The sequence below is a fragment of the Artibeus jamaicensis genome, unplaced genomic scaffold, assembly GCF_021234435.1.
Source record: "Artibeus jamaicensis isolate MK-2021 breed Jamaican fruit bat unplaced genomic scaffold, CSHL_Jam_final contig_935, whole genome shotgun sequence".
Lineage (NCBI taxonomy): Eukaryota > Metazoa > Chordata > Mammalia > Chiroptera > Phyllostomidae > Artibeus > Artibeus jamaicensis.
In genome coordinates this window covers 1,928,791-1,942,297 of record NW_026522016.1, presented here as the reverse complement: position 1 = coordinate 1,942,297, position 13,507 = coordinate 1,928,791, and the positions used below count along the sequence as shown (strand labels likewise).

The window sequence follows — 13,507 nt, the reverse complement described above, 5'->3', positions numbered from 1 at the left end:
TGCATTCCTAAGGTTTTTAAAGAAAGACTTCACACGGAAAGTTTAAATAGAAATGAAACTACCTGAGAAAAAGCTTTTAATGTGCAAGGATAATTAGAATTTTTTTTGTATCCAAGGAGTAAGCTATGTAACAAGTGAATGGTGTCAAAATATTGGAGAAATAGTCATGAGAAAAGGATTTTATATGTACTATTCACTGCTATACTCCTCACACTCAGGGTTCTGCCTGGGAATAGTAAGCACTGAATAAAAACTAATGAACAAATAAATTAATGAGTGAATAAAGTAGCAAATACAGAAAATAAGGAATATAAATGAAAATCTTATGTAATTAAGCTTCACTGGGACAGGGATCATGTCTGATTTTTATGAATACAGATCATGTCTGATGGGTACCAAGTATTTATTACCATGCCATGATTATAACTGCTTAGCATATGGTTTTAGAATTAATGAAAGGTTGTCTCAGCAATAACGCAAATTTAAGTGAAATAGAATAGCTCACTAACCAATGGCCCACATGTATCTGTATTGATAGCACAGCAGGTGGTACTTTTAGACATGTTATCATTAGAAGATTTTGATCTATAACAAATTACAGTTGTGTATGTGTGTATAGATACATTAGGGTATAATGTATATACTCTATATACCTATAGGGTATACATACTTTAATTATTTTAGACATTTAAAAATACACAGAAAGTAGAGACTAGAATAATACTCCATGTACCCAATTATGCATGTTTAACCTTACCAATATTTCATGCTTCATACATCCTCTGCCTATGTATTTACCTTCTGAACTATATTAATAACAATTGTATCAGAAAATTAATATCACAAAATTAACAAAAATTCCTTAATATAAAGTTATTCTCAATCGATACCCCAAATGTCCTCATTTTCTTAACTCTATAAATTATTGTTCAGTAAAATAAGGATGTAAAAGAGGTCTGCTCATTGAATTTGGTTTGAGTTTTTTTTAATATAGAACTATTTCTCATTCTCTTAATTTTTATATGTCATTTACTACTTGAATAAACTTGGTTATTAGTTCTATATAGTGTCCCACATTCTAAATTTGGCTGATTAAATACTAAGAATGTTGATATCTTAACAACCTCCAAAATGAAAAATAAGCTCTTTATTATTTCTAGGTACTATTTTAAACATATATTTCTACATATTTACTGCATTTCAATCCATTGTAGTGATTTTTCTCTATGATGTTCAAATTGTTTCTTTCATCAGTACAAACTTCTTCAAATTTGCTCCTCTACACACTGAACACTATACTAATCATCTTGTTTGGCTTGATAAGCTGTTAGTAGCTCATTTTGTCAATTTTTTTTCTTAGACCTGGAATTAGACATTTTTCAAAGGACTTTTGTTTCATTTAATTAGAAAATAGTATTAAGATGCCACTATGTGAATGCTAGAAATAATCTTTGATGTAGGGATGTCATTAATTTTAGGATTTTTCTGTAGCAGAACTAAGTATTGCATATTTTAAGAAAGAAAAATCAGATCTCATTATGATATTTTTGAGTTTAATATTATAGAGTTTTTATTTATACTCTTTGTTTCTACATTTATATCTCTTTTCTTTTTATTAAAAAGTTGAGTGCTAATAATATTACAATAATAAGCATTTGAATTATCTTACTCTCAAGGCATGTGAATGTCAAATAATAAAATCAATATTATTATCCAAAACAAGTCTATATATACAGGTTAGGATTCCTTCACATTTCTTTATGTTCTTACAATATATTATAATCAATGAAGTGGCCAACTACTATATTTTAAAGTTACTTTAATAAATTTTTCTCTGTATATGGCACAAATTTGATATACAATTATATTGATTCAAGTTTTTAGTTTCTTATTGTTTTAGCTAGTTATTAACAGACTACTATTAGTTCACATTCATACAAAATTTATGTTCACATTTTTTTGTTCCTAATATAAAATATTGTATATGTATTTCTGTTTTTAAACATTTGTTCAGTTCACCTTTTTTGTTTGTTTTTTCTATCAATACAACATGTCATGTTAGACTTTAAGATACAAATTTATTGCCTAAATATTAGCCACCTCTTTTACAAATAGACTGAACTAAATGTCTTTAAATGTAGAGAAAGGCCACCCTTAAAAGAGTTAATTTGATTACCTTGTGGCATTATCATGAAAATATGTAGCTAATGGACATATTGAACCATCAAAGAACAATGTCCAGTAACTTATGGCATGAGAGAAATGATGTTAATAAGAATATCTACTTTAAAATGAACAAGATTTTGAAAAAAAGAAGGTCCTGTACATGTATCTTGGATATCTAATGAATAATATGCAAGATTAAATCATAAGCCTTAAGCAATCTATTCCCTTCTCTTGATGTTACACAGATTAAATAGGCTTGTGGAAAATAAGTACAGAGAACAAGTAGCATAAACGGTAGGTAGAAAATAGATAGGGGTGAGGGCAAGAGTAGTATGGAAAATATAGAATCTAAAGGGGGGGATGGTGGGAGAGGGGGTGTGTAGGGTGGAGGGGAATGAAGGGGGGGAATAGGACAACTGTAATGGTATAATCAATAAAATATATCTAAAAAAAGAAAAGTAAAACAAAACATTTTCATGGTATGAATGAGTTTATGTGAAATGTGTTTTCCTGACAATTTAATATAAGTTTTGAATAAACAGATCCTAAGTAAGCATGTAGCTGAGGAATGTAAGAATTTAACTCCCACATAGATTTTTAAAATGTTATTTCAGTTGCTGACACTATTGTACGTGTTCCCATTTCCCAATCCCATTTGCCCACCTCCACCCAGCCCCCTTCCCTCTGACCATCACCACACTGTTGTCTGTGTCCACTAATCCTTTTACTTTCTTTTGCTTTGATTTGTGTTATTGAATAGTCTATAAATAGAAATAGCATTTTTCAACTTCTTCTGAGAAAACTTTGTAACCGAGAGGTTTAGGTTTTCTGCCTTCAAAGTGAGAAGTTACAGCCATTTGTTTCTAAATTTAGGCACCTAAATGTGATTAAGGGGCTTATTAAAGCCAGTGAGATAATACAGATTTGTGTAGTCCTGATGAGAACTGCTGAAGGCTGGGAAGAACTGTATGGGTTTTGTGAATAGTAAAGACTTGCAGTACTGCTCTGCCAAAAAGGCAGGAACTCAGTGGATACCTCAGGAAGTTGGACCTGAAATGCAGAAAACTCTAGAGCACAAGGAAGACTGTCTGGCCAAGCCACGCCCAGTGGGAGGCCCTTCACGAGGAGTAAGTACATCCACATGTCACCCAAAGCAGCAGAGCTCCAGGGAGTCACTGTTTGGTCCTAAGACCAACTTTTTCCTTCATCTGCAGCTGTATTTGACTGCACAAGTGCTGTGCTCCTGATACTAACGTGGAATATAACATTAAAAGAAAAAATCACGAGAAGTGCCTATTAACTATTGGTATATTTCTCCTTGATATTTAAAAATGAGGCTTTAGGTCATTTTAAGTTGATTGAGAAGATATATCACCACACATCATGTATTATTTTTAAAATCATCACAGAGTAATTAATAGCTGAAATAGAAATACATAGATTAATAAATAATGAATTGTGTGAAGTATTATAAATGGTAACACAGTCTAAGTTTACAGAATTATCCAGAGAAATTCTAAACTTTTTCACTTAAGCTGTGTGTGCACGGGCCTTATTATAAATGGATTGTGATTCATCATCTAAGCAAAGCTGAACCTGTGGTTTCATGAAAATTGATGACCCACATCGACGTCTTTGATACTTTATCAATTGAAGAAAGAGACTGGGGAGAAGAAGCTTTTAAAAATGCATAAAATATTAGTCTTGCCTATGAATACTGCAGCAAATTTATGAATGTATTCACAGATGGCAAGGGCATCAACGATAGAGAACAGGGTTTCCAAACATCCTATTCCCCACCCAGCCATTCACCACTTGTAGAGCAGACTATAAAATTAACTGTCAGTGGTAGCACAAGAGCTAGTCCCTGTGCGGGGTGTGGGCAGCACAGACCTTAGACAGAATACTCATCTCAATGTGTCAGGAGCAATGCATTTTAGAGCTGTCCTTGTCACACACATTGGGTTAAACAATGTTAATTATAAATGTGATTTTAAAGAAATTCTTTATTTTTTGTTTGATGATTCAAGGTTGCCTACCTCATCAGAGCCATCTGCACAGTCAAAATCTCCATCACACCAAAACCTGGAAGAAACGCAGTCCCCATTGCCACAAAGAAAATCTTTCAATGTGCAGGTCTGTGGCTCTGGGGACAGAAAAATAGCATAGGTTTATTCTGTTATATGCAACTACATTTTAAAACTTATATAACATACAGTATTAGGTAGCATTAACAAAAGCAGTTAGTCCAGCAGAGCTAATAAATTGTTTTAAAAAAATGTTTCACGAAACATCTATGATACATAATATAATGACTTTTCAATTTTATTTTTAAAGTCATGAATAAAAAATGATATTATAGAAACAAATTAAAAAAGACAAAATGTAAACAGCCCATTGTTTAACAAAAATACAACAGTAAAATAAAAGGCATAAAATCATAAAAATCTATATATTATAATACAAAATTGATCATTTTCAGTTGTTGGAATTCTAAGTCATTCTATGCATTTACTTTAAGGAAGACATCCTGTGACTCCCTGTACCACTGGGCTGTTTGCTACCTGAGGAGTGAGTCTAGCATTTGGAGTGAGTCCTGACTTTTAATTATGTGTTAAAATTACTTTCTAATTCTTCAATTTTTGTCCCCCAAAACTCCAGAGTTCATAGAACAAGATGCATGCATGAGGGTATTATTGGACATGACTCGGTGGATACAGGTAGAAGAGGCAGAAGGAGTTTCTTTTTTTTCTTTTTTGGAAAACTTTCTTTACATACAATTGCTTACTTATTCACTATGTAATTTAGCTTTCATTTTAGATAATTTGCCAGTTGTGGATTAACTATGTTTTGACACATTCCACATAAAACATAAACCAGATTATGACTTGCTATTTGGCTTCACTACCGAGTGGAATACAGCTCATCTGGACAATAAAATAGATTTCAGAAATTTGTTCCTGCAAGTAATCTCTGTGACCACTGGAAATATTTTTTTGTTAATTTTTGCTTTCTAAACCAAACTGGTATCTGGCGTGATGAAAGACATTTTCTCTATGGCTTAACTGTATTTATGCTCTTACACACAATATTCTTACTTGGGTGAAGTAGGAACAGGTAACAGAAATTACTTTTAAGGAGCATCTATTTGAAGCCTAAGTTCCTCCATGAAGATTGAATAACTCAGCCTTCACTTAAATATTGTTCTGCACAAAACTCGATTTCAAGCTATAGTGTTTGGCATCATGAAGGCTCCTATACTTCTATATAAAGATGCCTCTGGAAAATACTGGGGGAACTGTGGCAAGCAGAATAGGTATCAGAGCATTTTGTTCTGCTCTGGGACTTTATTTTAAAACGTGAACTTCAGATTTTATATTAAGACAAACTAGTACTTCACAGAATGGGGAAAAAAAGCCACTAACTGGAGCATTCCCTTCACGACTCAATACTCCTGTGAGTATAAAAATAGGAGTTTCTTTTTTGTTTGTTTTCTTTTTATTTTAATTTTTTATTAACTTATTTTCTTTTATTATGAAACTAACACATGCACATGTTAAGATATTTATTTTCACATGATTCATAAGGAATAAAATGGACAGAGCCCTCTGTCCCTTCAGCTTCACCGGAAGCTCTGAGAGCAAGTAATCCACCTCCCCAGAGGTAATCTCTGTTAAATCTCGGTACGTTTGGCATTTTAATTATGCTGTGTTTTGGTGCAGGCCTCTCTGGGTTCATCTTGTTTGGATGAACTCTCTGTGCTTTCTGGACTTTGTTTTTTCCTTCAACAGGTTAGGAACGCTTTTAGTTGTTACTTCTTCAAATAGGTCCTCAATCCCTTGCTCTCTCCCTTTTCTTTCTGGTTCCCCTATGGTGCAAATGTTTTTATTTTCATCTTATGTTTATATATATTATCCTTTTATCATAAGAAGTATTTTTATTAGTACTAATATTACTAACTCTAACAATAATAATTACTACCAATTACTGATTGCTTATTTGTTGTTAGGCACTAGGTGAAGTTAGTGCAAAGTACTACTTGAATTAACTCATCAATGTTAACTACCTCATAAGGTAGTGTTATTATAGGACCCTTTTTGGATGAGTAAATTGAGGCACAGAAAGGATAAGAAAATTAATCCAAATCACCAAGTATGCAGAGAGCTATTGCTGCATTTGAATATAGAAGACATGATATCAGAGCCTATATTATTCACTAGGCCATATTATTGTTTCCCATATTACTGAGGAAGTAGTAAGTTCTTACATATTACAGAGATTAACATGAAATCCCTGAGAATTCAAATTACTTGTTTAAGGCACCTGGCTAGCAGTATCTATTTCACTTAATATTAATAATAAAGGACCTTTTCCTCTCCTTATCTCCCCACATGATGATATTTTATCCTCCCTCACATGGACTGGCCATTCACTTTGATACCAAGGATGCAAAAACATACAGCCTCAATTAAAAAGAGCTTCGAAAGCCATCTTGCACAAGATTGAAGAAACTAAATTCAGAAGAAAAAGTGACTTTCAAAGCTATATTCGTTAGTGGTAGAGCTGAAAGGTTTATAGACTCCAATTTCTCTACTGAGGATATTATCATAAATCCATGGAAATAAGTTAAAAATTAGAGGAGTGTGGGTATAAGCATCTGAGAAGAATTTTTAGAATACAATTAGTATAACTGACAAGCTGTACAAATAATCCTCTGATATAAATTTAGTGTGAAAGTACTAGAAATTCAAATAAGACAGACATATTCCTCCTATATAAACCTTAATCTACTTGATCAAATCATTTGGTATGTTTACATCTATTGATATGTTATTTCCTAATAATACAAATATATGAAAAAAATTTTATACATCAATTACCTAGAAGGAATACATGCTATATACAATATACTATATGCTTTTTTCTGATAAAAATAGTATAGATATTGATTTTTCTCAAATATTTCCAAACCTTTGATCTAGATTATGAAATATCTTTAATAACAATAAAACATCCTTGTTTTTAAGAGCAGAATTTGTTGCTGAAGTAAAGTGTCCCTGCTGTAAACCTAAAAAGGGAAATGATCAGCTAATGATGATGAAATAACAATGGAACAATTATCTTAAGCAAATATAAAAAAGAAGAAGCCATATTAAATTTAAAACATAGTTGGCAGTTAATAGCTCCTCTACCATTTAAACTCATCTCACATACATGTTTGGAGTATTTCCAACAAAATTTTAAAAAGTAAATTCATTAAATCTAATACATAAACAAAGAAGTCCAAAAGTGACTTTAAAATACATTACTAATATTATAAACAGGTGTCAGACACTGTGCTAGGCTTTGGGACATAGCTCTACTCCCTAGAGTCACTCCAGATACTTAAATAAGAATTTAATATAAATGTCATAAATAAATGAGGCAATAGAACACAAGTAAGTGTTGAGTGATAGAATATGGTTATGTTAAAAAATTGCTTTCTTTTTTAAAGTGTAAATCTGATTTACTATTTCTGTTAACTATGTTTCAGTACTTAATATTAGCTTACAATTACTATCAAATGTGTCAAATGCATATTATTGGCTAATCTATTTATAAGAGATAATATATACCACTTTCCTTTTGAGTATGTTGTTGTGTAATTACTATATGCTTAATTATGTGATATATAGTAATAATAAAAATATACAGTAATTAATCAAAATATATATTACAGTAACAAAAAGTGTACAATTATAGCAGTTTTATTGCAGTCATGCATATATAATTATAATAGTGTCAGTGGATTACACAAAATTGGAAATATTTGATGACATTTTAATATAGCAACGGTAGATTTCCGCCAAGATGGAGCCCTGGGTGCAAACACTCTGCCTTCTCTCACAACCAAGTTTAAAACAACAAAGTTTTAGCAACAAAAATGCAGCCAAACCACAGAAAATTGAACTATATAGAAGTCTGACAACAATGAACCCTTCAGCCAAACCGGTAAGAGGAGTAGAGCCAGAAGCAGAGCGGGGTTGGGCAGGAAAGATCCACCAGACTGACCCAGGCACGCAACCCAGGTGCACCGGCAGCTATGGGTGGATCCCAGGTGTGGAGTAGCAGCAGGCGGACCCACTGAGGGCTGACAGTGGTCACACATTCACGTACAGATAACCAGTGAAGGAGTGGCAGTGAGACTGAGACAGACTGCACAGGCCCCATCGGTGGGAAGCAGCATAGGGGACCACTATTGTCCCTCTCTGACCCCGCCCCCACGTAGAGCATCACAAACCAGCAACCTGGGTGGTCCCGCCCTGGTGAACACTTAAGGCTCTGCTCCTCATACCTAACAGGTACAAACAGAGCAAAACATTACAGCTCAAGAAGAACAGCTCAAAGCCCCAGAGCCAATAACTCTAAGCGATGAAGAAATAGCCAAACTCTCAGATGCACAGTTCAAAACACTGGTGATCAGGATGCTCACACAACTGGTTGATTTTAGTCACAAATTAGAGGAACATATGAAGGCTAAAGTAATTGAAATAAAGGCAAATGCACAGGAAACCAATAGTAATGGAAAGGAAACTGGGACTCAAATCAAGAGAGTGGACCAGAAGGAAGAAAAAAATGACCAAACAGAAAAGAATGAAAAAAAAGAATTCAAAAAAATGAGGAGAGGCTTAGGAACCTCCGGGACATCTTTAAATGCTCCAACATCTGAATTACAGGGGTACCAGAAGGGGAAGAGGAACAGCCATGAGTGGAAACCTTATTTGAACAAATAATAAAGGAGAACTTCGCCAATCTGGCAAAGGAAATAGACTTCCAGGAAATCCAGGAAGCTCAGAGAGTCCCAAAGAAGTTGGACTCAAGAAGGAACACACCAAGGTACATCATCGTTACATTAGCCAAGATTAAAATGCAGGAGAGGATCCTAGAAGCAGCAAGAGATAAGGGGACAGTCACCTACAAAGGAGTTCCCATCAGACTGTCAGCAGATTTCTCAAAAGAGACTTCACAGGCAAGAAGGGGCTGGAAAGAAGTATTCCAAGTCATGAAATTCAAAGACCTACATCCAAGATTGCTCTATCCAGCAAAGCTTTCATTTAAAATGGAAGGACAGATAAAGTACTTCTTAGATAAGATCAAATTCAAGGAGTTCATCATCAGCAAGCCCTTATTATATAAAATGTTAAAGGGACTTACCTAAGAAAAAGAAGATAAAAGAGATGAACAGTGAAAGAACAGCAAACTCACAGTTGTTAAGAACCACACCTAAAACAAAAGCAAACTAAGAGGACAGCTAGATCAGGAGCAGAAACATAGAAATGAAGATCACGTGGAAGATTAGCAACAGGGGAGTGGAAGAAGGAGAAGGGGGGAGAAGGTACAGAAAATAAGTAGCATAGATGGTAGGTAGAAAATAGATAGGGGGAGGGCAAAAATAGTAGGGGAAATATAGAATCTAAAGAACTTGAGACATGTGGTTATAAACTAAAGGGGGGAATGGTGGGGGAGGGGTGTGCAGGGTGGAGGGAATAAGGGGGGAATAGAACAACTGTAATGGCATAATCAATAAAATATATTTAAAAAATATAGCAACAGTATTTTTTGAAGTCTGATTTCTATGTCACTAGTCCCTCAGTGCTCCCCATAGATACTGTATTATTTTTTCATTCTTCATAGTCTCAGCTTTTGTCTCTGTAGAACTGCTGCCATTTTCAATATATAAAACTTCTCATTGCTTCTGGCCTATTCTAGATGGTATCTTCAGACACCATCTTTTTAACTACATCTGTTTTTGATTCTCCTATCACATATTCTTACATATTTCACATGTTGCGAACTCTGGTGCTTGTCTTGTGTATGCTTTCCTTCCTTCCATGTCACAACTCTAATATGCCTCATTGCTGTTCATTGTCATCTCTTTTCTGAAAATTCATCAATATTACTTATCTGAGGCTACAAGCTCAAAAGGAAAAGGACCTAAATGAGAATCATGCATAGTTGGGTATTTTATATTGCAATGCTTGAAAATACAGCCATTTCCCTTGTTTTTCTTGCCATGAAGTTTTCATAGTGACAAGTATGAGGCAGTATTGCTTCTCTTTGTTTTCTTAATCAAAGACTGGCTTTTAAATATTGTATTTATTTATTTTAGAGACAAGTAAAGGGAAGGAGAAAGAGTGAGCAAAAAACATTGATGTGTGAAACAAACATTGATTGGTTGCCTCTCACATGCACTCCAACTATGGACCAGGAACTACACAGGCCTGTACCCTGACCTGGAATCAAGCAGGTGACAATTCACTTGTGAGAGGAAACTCAACCAATGGAGCCACACCAGTCAGGGCAAAGGCTGACTTTCAAAGGTCAGCAAAATGATACTTAGCCACCTAAGAAGCCCCAGCTGATTCAGAAGCAGACTAGCTAAACTCTTGTTCTTTTCTCTTTTTTTAATTAATTTTTTATTTAGTTATTTTTCAAGTACAGTTTTCTGTCTTTTACTCCCATCCCAGCTCCCCCCCCACATGCTCCCCACCTCCCTCCCATTTCCACCCCCCTTAGTTGTTGTCCATGTGTCCTTTATAGTAGTTCCTATAAATTCTTCCCCTTTTTCCCCCTGAAATTACCTCCCCTCTCCCCTCTGGTCACTGTCCCCCTGTTCTCTATTTCAGTGTCATTGTTTTTATTTTGCTTACTTGTTTATTTTGTTGCTAGCTTCCTGTTAAAGGTGAGATCATATGGAATTTGTCTTTCAGTGCCTGGCTTATTTCACTCAGCATAATGCTTCTTGTTCTCTTCTTATTGTAACAGTATCCTAACATCTCACACAATTTTAGTTACCACTTGAATAGAGGGTTTTCCAAGATATAAATTTCCAGTCTTCTCCTCTTCCCTCTCTTGCTTTCAATAGCGTTCTGTCATAGGGTATTTCCTTGCAAGTATCTTACAGATAATTAATACTAAAGGTATCTCAAAACAAGCTGGGTAGTTATTTGTATATTTAAGCTCTGAAATATTAATCAGTTAAATAGAAAGTATGTACAGGATGAGGCAAGTAGGTTTACAGTTGTGAGTATGTGAAACAGAGTTTGTGGCTGTGTTATGACTTATTACTTACTGCAATATTTTTTATATCAACAACTTACACCTACTCTTACCCAACCCTGTACATAATTCTTTCTCTGCTCTCTAACGACCTCACCCTTTAGATTTTTATATCATTGACCAGAATCTAAGAACTTGTACTTGCTTTTTAAAGTGTTTTTTAAAGAAATTGCTGATTAAAGGAATCTAGAACACTCTAATGACTCTCTGCAGCTTTTTTTTTTTACCTTTCTAAATAGTATGATCAGTTGGGAGAGATCTATGTAAAGAAGAAGCAATAAATATTTCTATAGTCGGAGCACTTCATAATTATAACAATCCAGAGAGTTCATGTTTAATGTAACCAATATTCAAACTCTAGTCAGATTAAGTGTGAAAGTTATTCAAAAGATTAGTTGATATTTTGCAAACTGAATACCCAACTGGTTTATTATGGCTGTGGTTCTACTAATGCTATGCTTTTATGTAATAAAACAGTAGGCTTTAATAAAAGAATTCCTATTTTGTCTTCTGTGCCTTGGGAAATGAATACTGTTAGTACAATTTATTAAAGTAGATATTATCATTATTATCAAATCCTTTTTGAAAGTAGAAGCATATAAATATTTAATGAATGGGATTTGATTATCTTATTTTAAACATGATTATATAGCTTTCTTTGTTTAAACAGCAGTGTAAGAAAGTACTAGTAAGAAATATATTCAGAAAGTAATGCCAGAATATAGAAATGCTGTTACCATTTTACATACTCCCATACTTCCTGGAAAATAAATGTGCTGGATAATTATTATTTTTTGAATTTATTACATAAAAATGCAGGAGATAGATAATGCTATTGTTGTTCTATTTTCAGAGAAAAGCATCTTGAATAAATATAGTGTTCACCACTCTGGAGAAAATAAATGATGAAAGAAGCTCATAGGTGAATTTGTAGTGTAAAGAAATTTGAGACTGAAATGAAATGAAATGAATGCCTCCTGTTAAAGAATGATTGTACTGTCTCCACATCATTCATCTCATTGTATGAGCTTGCATCAAGGGCTCCCTTCATTGCATGCTAATGGTTGTATAAAACCTCATAAAACTTTCATACCAATTCTAATAACTATTAGAAAATAACTCCCAGGATAAGCATTTCAATAATTCTACCATTTGAGATTCAGGTCAATTTAGTCTGAATATTCTTGTCCAAATGTGAAAATATGTATAAATGTGAGCTACAGGACAGAGAGATTCATATTTACACCTTAACTGAACTAAAAATGGCTATCTTGTGTTTTGAATAGGCTGTTAGCTCTCGACATTCCCAAGAAAGTGTTACTTACTACAGTTTTCTTCATCTGAATTATCACTGCAGTCATTTTGGCTATCACACCTCCAGTGGTCTGGAATACAGTTGTTGTTTTTACACTGGAATTCATGAGGTCCACAGGTTTTTTTATCTGTAATAGAACCATAGTTTCATTGTTGACTTCCATGAAATTCCTCACAATATCCTCACAGCCATGTCAAGTCTGGTCGGTCATATGACATTTCCTCAGATCTTAATTAAAATGCTAACTGATAAGCATTCCCAAGGAAAACTGAAAGCAAAAACTGAATAAAATTCATCTTTCTGTCTTGTTTTATGTTATTATTGGCCATGTTTTCATCACATGCTAATTACAAAGTATTTGATTGGACCACCCATTCACAGTCAACACAAATCTATTAATTACAAAAAATAAAAGTTATTCCAAACTACCTTTCTCTTTAGAATATCACCCCAAGCCACCTCTATTTATGCTAAAAAGTAGCAAAATCAAATGGCTATCAATTAATTGAATTTAATATCAGTTAAATTCTGAGGTTGTTGTCTTGTCTTTCTCCCCAAGGAGCTATTATTCATAATCTACCTATAGTCAGCTGCTCTAAATTTATAAATTTTAATAGTGCATTACATTACAGACTTTGACTATTAATAAAGTGACATCTTACTGGAACCTCTAAACAATCACACTAATACCAGAAGTATTAACTAGCTCTTTACTTTAAAAATGACAAAACAGAGACTCTTAGTTTATTAACTTGATGATTATTTTCTACTATTAAAAGACACAGCCAATTATTAAAACATGTGCTTTGATTCCTGATTTAATGCTCTTTACAACAAATTTACATTCATATGAGTGGGAATCAGAATTCATGTAACAAGAGTTTATTTGATGTTTAGGTCATATATTTTTAAAATTTCTTTGAGTAA

The 13,507-nt window shown here is 33.7% G+C and overlaps 1 protein-coding gene across 1 annotated transcript in view; it reads right to left on the bottom strand.

Annotated features, from left to right (window-relative positions):
• LRP1B (LDL receptor related protein 1B) overlaps window positions 1-13,507 on the bottom strand; it is a 1,762,610-nt gene that overhangs the window by 134,129 nt on the left and 1,614,974 nt on the right. Inside the window, exons 68-69 of the mRNA XM_053655128.1 lie at window positions 12,591-12,707; window positions 4,206-4,312 (exon numbers count right to left, since the gene is read on the bottom strand). Coding sequence (XP_053511103.1) covers window positions 4,206-4,312; window positions 12,591-12,707 — 224 coding nt within the window. The remainder of the gene's footprint in view (window positions 1-4,205; window positions 4,313-12,590; window positions 12,708-13,507) is intronic.